Source organism: Oryzias latipes, chromosome 5, assembly GCF_053564925.1.
Source record: "Oryzias latipes strain Hd-rR chromosome 5, Olatipes_Hd-rR_3.1".
Classification (NCBI taxonomy): domain Eukaryota; kingdom Metazoa; phylum Chordata; class Actinopteri; order Beloniformes; family Adrianichthyidae; genus Oryzias; species Oryzias latipes.
Window position 1 is genome coordinate 30,784,658 of NC_136241.1, and position 10,343 is coordinate 30,795,000.

At 40.1% G+C, this 10,343-nt stretch overlaps 1 protein-coding gene across 4 annotated transcripts in view; it reads right to left on the reverse strand.

The window, feature by feature from the left end:
- Positions 1-112: 112 nt before the first annotated feature.
- The window catches only part of ikbke (inhibitor of nuclear factor kappa B kinase subunit epsilon), a 14,177-nt gene continuing 3,946 nt past the window's right edge, over positions 113-10,343 (reverse strand). For 3 of the 4 annotated variants that reach the window (XM_023955227.2, XM_023955228.2, XM_023955229.2), the window contains exons 5-21: positions 10,292-10,343; positions 9,147-9,307; positions 8,964-9,074; positions 8,693-8,872; positions 6,819-7,015; positions 6,018-6,076; positions 5,816-5,907; positions 5,610-5,711; positions 5,452-5,509; positions 4,226-4,338; positions 4,076-4,152; positions 3,374-3,413; positions 2,643-2,744; positions 1,191-1,287; positions 955-1,046; positions 606-677; positions 113-522 (exon numbers count right to left, since the gene is read on the reverse strand). The exon at positions 10,292-10,343 is cut by the window's right edge and continues 130 nt beyond it. In XM_023955227.2, coding sequence (XP_023810995.1) covers positions 459-522; positions 606-677; positions 955-1,046; positions 1,191-1,287; positions 2,643-2,744; positions 3,374-3,413; positions 4,076-4,152; positions 4,226-4,338; positions 5,452-5,509; positions 5,610-5,711; positions 5,816-5,907; positions 6,018-6,076; positions 6,819-7,015; positions 8,693-8,872; positions 8,964-9,074; positions 9,147-9,307; positions 10,292-10,343 — 1,669 coding nt within the window. In that variant the 3' untranslated portion in view covers positions 113-458. Of the gene's footprint in view, positions 523-605; positions 678-954; positions 1,047-1,190; positions 1,288-2,642; positions 2,745-3,357; positions 3,414-4,075; positions 4,153-4,225; positions 4,339-5,451; positions 5,510-5,609; positions 5,712-5,815; positions 5,908-6,017; positions 6,077-6,818; positions 7,016-8,692; positions 8,873-8,963; positions 9,075-9,146; positions 9,308-10,291 lie in introns of those variants that run through there. The other variant, XM_023955230.2, reaches the window with a different exon arrangement.

Sequence of the window (10,343 nt, forward strand, 5' to 3'; positions counted from 1 at the left end):
TCCTCTTCTTGCTCGTCCAGTGTGAACACCATGGGCTAAATGAGCATTCAAGAACCTGCGTTTAGCCTGTTCTTGAACACGCATGCAGAAGAAAATGCTCTAGAGAAAACCGTTTTCTTAAGTGCATTTTATAAGTAGAAAACAGGAAACACACCAAATGAAATACTCAGCGGCTGAGTGGTCATTGGTTTTGTTTCATGATCAGACTCCATCATTCCAGAACCCTATTAAAAATACAATAACACTTAAGGCTTCTATTGAACGGCCGTGCTCAGTCAGCACAAACGCACCGGATAAAAGTCCATTTGTGGCTCGGCATCAGCCTTTCTGTGCAAGATGTCTTTTTTTTAATTGCAATTATAATTCTGCTATTCTCATTCTGACACTGATAACCCCCAAGTCCAGAGGGAAAATGCAGGTGGTCTGTTGTGAGACGATCCTCTGGTCGTGTGTTTCTGTCACAAAGTGGAAGGTCGAGCTGGACTCGCTTCCCGGGCTGCAGCAGAGTCCACCACTCCGAGACTGCACAGCCAGAAGAACACAATCAACGTCGTGCAGCAGAGGATCAAGTACAAATTGAACAGGAAGTTGTTTGAGCAAATGACCTTTCAATGATGGTGTTGTTACACTGCAGCTCTCTCACCAGCAGCTCCATTTCCTCCCTCAAATGGTGCATCCTACAAAAGAACAACACTTATCATCAGAACTTACAAACAAACTTCCACAGCTGGTCTGGACGCCACTTATGAGTGACCCATTTAGGCTTTTTCCTGGTTATAATAAAAACCAAGCTTCACCTGTAATCAATCGACATTTTAAGCTAAGTTGAAATCACACTTTAACCTCCCACAGCTCCAAAGAAATGAGCCACTAAGCGCTTGAGAAGGATTAGTGCTTTCATGGTTTCTAATTAAAAAAGAAAGAAAAAGCGTTAGAATTGGATTTATTGCACACCTGGACACCATCTGGTCCTTTTCACTGGGCGTGATTCCTTGCTGCTGTTCTCCTCTCTGATGTGGCGGCGTGGAAAGGATGTTGTCCATAATCTGGAGAAAACAGGGTTCTTTACTGAAAACCATCAATAAAACGATGCATGAAAAAAATGAGTCAAACAAAATAACTCCATTCATGAAGCGCACGAACAGTTGGTTGAAAAATAACAACTAAAAAACATAAAAATGCCGATTTACCTTATTATAATGCATCTCATCCATTTCCAAATCTGTCAGCAATCCTGTCGATAAAGAGCCGAAGCCCAGAAGTCGGTTCTCCATCTCCTGTAAAGCCCTGCAAATGCAACAGAGCCCCATCAAGCTAACACTAATGTATTTATGTACTACAAGCATCTATAGCTGAAAAGATTAACATAAATAAAGGCAGAGATTAGTTGAGATAAGATGCTATTCAATCATCAGGATGTGGGATCATTCTTTGTAATATTATGACTCATTAGCCATTTTCAGAAGGGGCCTGCAGATATGTATCTGATTAAAAATACAGAAAGTTAAAATTCTGAACTTAAACTAATTAAATTTCTTCACTTTCTGGCATCTAAATTGAAAATATTTATAGAAAATCAGTAAGAAAATGTTATTTTGAAAATATTCTAAATTTAACATGAGGAAAAAAAAAACAAAGTTAATGCTGTTGATTTGATATGCATTATGTTGCAGCTATAGTATCTGCTACTGTTATCTGAATTGTCCTATAAAGAAAGATTTTAGGAGAATTTACAGAGTAAAGTTTAGAGGGCAAAATGTCACAGCAGGGGTGTTATTTTGTTTGCATAGCAGTGTCCTCGTAAAAGGTCACCGCCCGTAAATCCCAGCTTCTTCATTAACAGAAATATTCTCGTAACAGACGGCCCACATTTTCACACGTAGACCATGCAGGGGCGAACTGCTTTGTTTCAGTACAAATGCTGTTTCCTTTAACTTCAAGGATTAAATTAAAAGAGCTCTATATTGATACATATGGTTGCTGTAGGCTTAGGTTTCTTTGAGCTGTTGGTTACATACTTTTTAAGGCAGTAAAACCAATTTAAATTTAGGTAGTGAAACTTGAAAAAAACATTTGTTTCATAATTGTGTTGTTTAACAAAAAAATCTAAGCGATCCTGTTTTATCAGGCTTTGAGTTCTTTCTTCTTATCTTTTTGTGATACTGATTTCCATCTTTGTGTAGATTATATGCAGTTTTTTTAAATTAATAGGCATCTGAATTACTTCGTGTCACAAAACATAATATAAACGATAGATTTCCTGTAGCGAAATGGTTTCATGTGAGAGGCAAAACTGGACAGGATAGAAAAATAAGCAGGTTTTATCTCAACCAGATCCTTAAATAGCAAAGATGCAGCATCAAACATCTACACAAAACAGCCAAACAAAAATAACAACGCACAAGTGACATCCACTAAACCAAAGCAAAGGGTCTTTGCCATTTATGTGTGCTTTTAACCCCTTGATGCTTGAATTTATTTCCAGCTTTGAAAATGTTTTTGCTTTCAGGTAGATGCTAAATTAAGGTAATTCTGGAGCCAAAGCAGTTTCATGCAGATTTGCATCAATAGGCTGTGTGGGAAAGCAAAGTGTGCAGAGTAGTTGAGACAGTTTAAAGGCTTAGTTGAGTGTCTGCTCTGACCTGCTCCAGGTCTTTGTTGAGCCCAGAAGCTCCTTATACCTCTGAACGCATTCTTCTCTGAAGACAGATTTTACTCGCTTTATGTGGGACAACAGGTGGAGCCTGGCAGAGGAGAGAGAAAACCGGATTAGGCAAAAGCTCAGAGATTTTACAGGCTGGCAAACATCTGCAGAAACAATTGACTCTATAAGAGAACTGGACTGAGCCTCCCTCACGTTCCAAACAGGAAGTACCCGCTGGCTCCAACAAGCCAAAATCCCATAGACTTCTATTGAGAAATAAACAACTATTAGTCAGTCCTTCTATTGGTCAGAACAACCATTCTTCCACTGATACCTTTTTCTAACATCTTCTTGTAAATCCTATTTTTTCTAAGATATTTTTTCTTTATCACAAATTATTCAAGTTATAAACTGACCAATCAGATGCCTCATTAAAAGCTTGTGGTGCCCACTGGCCCCCCACCTCATGTTAGATTCCCCAGAGCCTGCTTTGAGTTGAAGGAGAGTGGAATTCGAACAAGCTTACTCCTGATTGGTGACAGTAGTTGCCATAGAAACATTGACTCAGATGGACTTGAACAAATCCCTGTCCTCTGGCTCCAACATGGTGACGTCCGTATCACGGAAAAATGGTGACTGAATTGGCCTCATTTCCCTGGAGCTACTCGCCCAGTCCAGTTCTCTTATACAGTCAATGGCAGAAACCCACAAACCCGTCACTAAACCCACTTCTCAAACTTGTGTATTTGCTCATCGTTGTAGGCTAGCTCTGAAATACAAAAAGAAAAAAAAGAAACTAGTTAGGTCAAAATAAATCAAACAATTGGTAAATGTATAATTGGTCTCTGATATATTTGGACATTCTTACAACTGAAATCTTATTAGTTAAAAAAAAAAACCTCTATTGTCTCATACATCCATCCATCCATCCATTTTTAAATGTGTAATACAGTGGTCCCTCACTATATCACAGTTCACATTTCACATTTTTTGCTGTTTCCTTTGATTTTTTTAGTGTAATTTTGCATGTTGTATTTTGATTTTTTTAACAGCACACTGTTCTGCATCCTGATTGGTTATGAACCATTGTCAATCAATCTCCCTTTGCCGTGTCTCCTGTACAGAATGAGTGCAGCTCATCATACCTACATAAATCTTTGATTGCAAGCAGATCTTTGCTTTCATTCTATAAAACTTGAACACTGTCCTATGAATGTTTGAGCTTTGAGTTTAAACAAGAGAGAAAGAATGAAAATGTGCATGTCTGTGGAAGAAAAGTGTATAAAGTGTGCAGTGAGGGCTTTTACAGCCTTAAAACATCTGGGATTCAACTTCGCGGAGTTCACTTATTACAAGTTATTTTTAGAACCCAATCCCTGTGACAAACGAGTGGCCACCGTATTAACAAAATATTGAGGAAAAGTTGCTTACTGCCAATCAGCCGATCTTTTCGATACTGCTGATGAATGGCCACAATCTTCTGCAGCAGCATCTCCATCTTCTGGCAGCTGTACCAGAGAGAGGTCGATGGTAAATTGCCTCTCTACATGAAAGGCTTGAATTCCTGCCCTTCCACTGTACCTCTTGTCTGAAGCCAGGGTCTCCGTTAGCTTGGCTTGCTCTATAAGTAGGTGCTCCATCTGGTTCTGGCAGTCCTTGATGCCAGCAGTGTACAGAGGGAGGCGCTCACGGACCTGTGGAGACAACAGCCAAAGACCGTCACCGACCATCCCATGCCGGAAATCAGCAAATTACAGGTCTCACACTAAGGTGTGAGCCGTGTTTGATGCTCCCACAAACCAGATTAAGTAATCTTGTTATGAAAACAACAGGATTAGAGCTGCATGACACTGAGCTGTGAGCTGGGTTGGAAGGAGGGAAGGCGGGGGCTTACAAAGTAACAAGAGACTCCAATTTACCCAAAATTAGGCATGAAACTGGTGCAAATGTAAAACTTTAGTTGCTCTATAAATGTAGAAAATTAAATAGAATAGAAAATAGAAAAGAAATGGAATAGAAATAGAATATTAAAAAAAGTCTTGTGCTTAAATACATGAAACTCTAAAGTTCTTTTCATTAAATGAACTTTAATTAACTTTAATATTCATTAAAGATGGCTATTAAGGCTGCTTCATTCAGTTGTAGATTGTTTCTTAAAACCATGAGGAAAAATAAATATCTGTCTCCACTTGTAGAATCTCAGCTTCAGACACAGTCGGGTTAAAAAAAAAAGACTTTCTGGAGTCTTGGCTGTGGAAAACAACCTGAGTGTTCATCCTTTCAAATACGTTTTGAATCTTCATCCATTAGAGAAATTATATTGATCAAACAAATGCATCACATCTCACTCGCTAAAGAGTATTTCCCCAACAAGCTTTGATGAGTCCGACTGCACTTCAAACTGCTTGAAATATTCTTTCTGCTTTCATTGATTGATCTGACTCTACTGCTCATGTCTGATGTCTTAATATGTTTCAGAAGTTAAAGACCCACTGCGATCATCTTTTCATCTACTGTATTTTAAAAGTGTTCTTACATTTATGATTATGCCATTTTTAGCCCAAGTCCCCTAAACTGTGTTGTTTCTAGGACATAGAGTCTGCAGATCGGCATTAGTTCGCTTCTGAGTTGTGGGCCCCGCCTTTCCATTATCCATAACCGAGAGCACTCTGTTTACACTCTCTCCCGCTCATTCTTACAGGCCCTCACACACCCAGCCTAACATAAGCAGTGCAAAAAAAAAAAAAGGCGAGCCATTTTGGAGCTATCCAGCTGTACGGTACGAGGAAAACAAAGACGATACTCACCAGCTGCAGCGTTTGACTGCGATCAGCTGAAACTTGGTTCTCAAAGGAACAAGGAGCTCTTGGAAGAATAACGCAGCAGAAGAGACATGCTTGAGTCTATGCAGTTAAAGTGAGAAACTGTACATAAATGAATGCTATGAAACAGTAAATAAACGTACAGTTTATGAATCCTATTGTGGGCGTTAAAGCATGACTGGAATCGAAGGGTGATCAGTGAAAGACTGTGTAACGCCTCGCTGCAATCCGCTCGCAGCTTCATCCTGATGACGGTTGAGGAGGCGTGGAGGGAAAGACGAAAAGAGCAGAATGAGAACACAGAGCCACATCTGTCCGTTCAGAGGACCAGGACGAACTGATGTCTCACATGTAGGTGTAGTATCCCTGCAGCAGTAACTGTCTGTGTGTGTGCAGCAGGTGGACAATCCTCAGGTACTGGTGGACCACTCCCACTATTATCTAAAGACACAGAAGGGGTTTCAGGGGTCAAGAGCTGGAATTTAGATGAAAGAGAACATTATTTTGGATGGATAGAGAGTAACAGGGTAGATAGAAAACATTAGGATTACCCTTGAGAAATTATAATCTGCCAAAACATCAAACTTGGATGGTATGATTGGAGACTCTGCTGCAAAGACAAGAGAAGATGAAAGATTACATTTTGATCGTAAATGTGCATTAACTCAACTTTTTTCTTTTAGATAAAAAAAACCTAACAACATGCAGACAAACATGAAACATTGACTTGAGGCCTCCCTAGCAAGGGAGAAGGTCAGAGAAGTATCACAGAGCAAGATCTTCTAGTTCTTAAATACACCTCTAGGTGCTAATTGGACACATTATCAGTGATAAACCCGAGGTCATAGGGTGTTTCAGGTCTTTAACCATCAAACACCCTCACCCGGGGAACCAGCCGGGGGTGACCAGCCCCCGACTTGTGTCCAAGTGGCCTATTACTCTACGTATCCCCCCTCTGGATCCACAGCCATCTTCAGACTTTCTCTGCAGCCTCAATGATGCTCTGCACAGCTGACCTTTTACCCCCAGGAGTTTGAGGGTGCGGGGTAGTGACTGGCCAGCAATACCCAGGCTACCCCCCTCGACCGGTGCGCAGCGGGCTTTCCAGCCTTTGCACCGGCATTCTGACACTAGTTCGGCTAAAGATTATTGAAACTAACATAGAATGTCAAAATGTCTCGGAAACTATGGCCCAGAAAACAACCGTTTTTTTTTTTCAATTTAGGCTAAAAACTGCACTAAAAGACAAGTGGAGAGGCTTTTACAATAGATACAAAGATGATTCGAGTGAATCTATAAGTAAAAAAACACATCGTGACGATGTGTTCAAAGACAGAGGGGTCGTTTCTTACGTTCTCTGAAGAACAGGCCGGTGCTGGCTTCCGCCGAGTTGCTGAGAAGGATCAGAGGTTGGGAGGGTGACGTACATGGAAGGTTGACCACCTTCATGTTGCCCTCTAGGGGCAGGTCATGGCCCAGGTACATCAGATGCTGTTGTTGTATGCTGATGCCAGTCTGCGATGCCACTTCCTCAAAGAAGACCATCACTCTGTGCAGGAAGAGGGAGAACAGTTAAGCTACAGTGCAGACCATTCATTTGAATGAGAAGGTGTCTCCAAACTTTTGGTCTGTTCTGTACGTTCACACAAACCTTGGCAATGTGCCTTCAAGTGGCCCATTCTGTGTTCAAAACTCTAGCAGTCACACTACACAAGTGTCCATGACTGTTTTCGAGCTCTTCGTATAATCAAATGCGTATTGCAAGTTAAACCAGGTCACACTTAGACCGATCATGGACTCGGACTTGGTTCTCGGTTGACATCAAGTCTTTCATATATTGGAAGAGAACTGAGAAAGAAAAAGCCTGGAGCGAGTTTAGCAAGATTTGCACCACTTCAAGAGGTTGCACCAAGCCTCTTCCAACTGTAGTTGGCGAACATGCGCTAGCAAACGGTAAAAACAATAGAAAAAAGAAGGAGAAGCCCCTCCTTGCCTGTCCAGTGTGAACATCGTGGGATAGACATGCCTTCATGAAAGCATGTTTAGCGCGTTCTAGAACACGCTTCAGATGTCCGTAGCTTTACACATGTTTGTTTTTTTCACATACCATAAATCCATCATAGGCGAACAAAAACAGACAAATAAAACACAGAAAATCTGTCTCTTGTGTTTTCTCAGTAAACTCTCAGAAAAGGGGACTGGAGATCATTGATGAATGCAACTTTTATTTGTGTTTTACCAACATTTTCAACTCGTCTTAATCCATTTTATTATTCACTTTAAAATCAAGGCTGCACAGACGGGTTCTTCATTAAGCAGCAACTTAGCACGTGCAAAATTTCACATGAATTATAATTCTTTTAGACGTGATTAAAATCTAGAGATATTCATCTGTTTAAGAGTTCTTTTTGTTTCAGTCATTTTTATTTAAAGATGTTCGTGGCCAAAGTTCTCTCGGTTTGCTGTTAAAGTTGATTTAAGAGTTCTTTGTAAAATAAAACAAATATATATGAGAATATGTTTAAGCGTATGAAACAGATGGCCAAGGTTTTAGGTTTTTTTTTGGACCAAAAGTCTATAATTGAACTTCTTTAATTCAACTTTTATTTCAACAATGACTGGTGGAATATCGCTCAAATTTCAACTCACAACTGGTGAAGCAGCTCAAGTCATAAATTTCTCACTTCCTCTGGCTGGTTTTTAAAGCAATTTTCTAGCAACTCCTGTTATAAAACAACTGACTTTACACCACAAATACACTGAATTACAACCAGATATTGAAAAACTTTACAAATTTGCTAATGATTTCTTTTTTTATCCATTCTTTTCTCTGCAAAACTCTCACGGAACATTTCGGGTTTATTTTTGCCGTTCAGAATTCTACGGGAGACAAACACAGATGGAACTTTCAGAATAAAATAAGGAGGTGTCAGTGATTAAACCAAATACATTTTTACGGAAAAATAACACAAGGAAATCCCTAGATTGAATGATTTGAAAAGACATTTTTTAAGTAAAGATGAATAAGAATTTAACAAACCCAGCCACATATGTCACTATGTGGCGGGTTAAACTCATAAAATGTGCTCTGCTGTTTGATTTAATCAGATGTTTGAGAGCACCCATGAACCTGGTGAACGCTAGTTCATAAAGTCTGAAGAAAAGCTTCCGAATGTCTGAAAAGGGTCAGAGAGACAGTGATGAAGACAGGCCAGAGCAGACGTACGTCTTGTAATGGTGCATATAAATACTGTGAGCCGTCGCTTGCTGTAACGAGAAGACGTGGACTGGCTGTCGTTGCAGAATATCTGTGGTGGCTGTGAAGAACTGGTCAAAAACCCAACATCTCTCTTGGTCGGCCTCCATAATACCTGCAAGTACTGGAACCAGCAGCACCTTCAGACCCCTGCGAACAAAGAGAACCAAAGCGGAGACAGGAGCACGAGCAGCGAGGACAAACGCCCAAACTTCTTAAAAATGACAGATGTTCCTCTCACCTGGAGAGCTGGCAGCTGTGAGGTAAATGGTAGCTCCACTCTATCGGCCCGCCTTCCACCCGCTGTACACCCGCTATTGCATGTATTGGCTTCTCTCTGGTGATCTTGTGCCTACAGTGAAACAAAGAGGTTTCGATTGTGGAGCTCACACGGCTGTCAGGACCGTCTTGGGTGTTGGCTCACATGACGGGCTTGTTCTTTCTGGGCCCTTCAAACGGGGTGAAGGGGAGACTCCCGGTGGCGGAGTGGTACAAAGTCACACCGATGCTCCACAGGTCCACGCTCACGCCGTAGGTTTTCTGGTGATGCTTTCGCAGCACAGCTCGCTCATACATGTCTGGGTGCTGCGCAACACAACAAAACAACAGCTTACATGTTCAAACGTTGCTGCTCAACACGTGCTGTTGATCAAAAAGACTTTTGAAAATGATAACAGTCCACTGAAACCTCTTTTGTTACCTTCAGAGGAAACAACAGGCTTCAAAAGTGACTATTAAAGACAAAAATGGTGTAGGTAATAAATATTTCCAAAGTTTTACAATATAATAAAAACTGGCACCTATTCTTTCTTTGATTTTAAGAGTCTTTTAATGATTTATAAATGTTTTTATGGTCTTGGGCCTTCTTATTTAAATGATGTTATTTTAAAGTATGAGCCCTCGCGGACCCTGAGGTCCTCTGGCACGGCCTCCTAGTTGTTCCTAAGGGGAGGACCAAAACACACGGTGAGGCCTCGTCCCAACATTACGGTCCTCGCCTTCTTCTGTCACCATTAAAACAATTTATGTTCTGAATAAAGAAATATGAATGACATGTATTTTTTTTTAAATGTCCTAGTTTCTTAATAATTATTCTTAATAAGCTGTAACTCTGTTTCTACACCATCCTGCTCTTGGTCCTGAATGATAATGAACACACAAACAAAGAAAAAACCCTTTGGCTTCTAAAACACTTAAACCTCAATGTTTCATTAAATATTTGGAATAAAAACATGATTATGATTTACTTTATGTCTCTTCTCTTTCAGAAACCACACTTTTGCAGCTTAGTCAAGATATATTTTTTGCCTTTCTCTTACCGTCTTTTACTCCAATATACTGAATAGCAGTAAAAGTTGATGAAAAATTGGTGAACCCTCTTTTATTTATTAGGAATTTACAGATCAGCATGTAAATTATTCATAACTTCTCAGCCTTTCTTGTCATGTTTTGTAATCCCATAGTTTAAAAAATTATGTAAATATCCCCCTGTCTTACCTAACAAAATAAATATGACTAGATACATACATTTAAAAACTGCAGTGTTTTTTTGTAATGACGTTTTCCTACCAGGTATTCTTCAGTTCCATAAATAGACACAAACTTCTCATCGTCCTCCAGT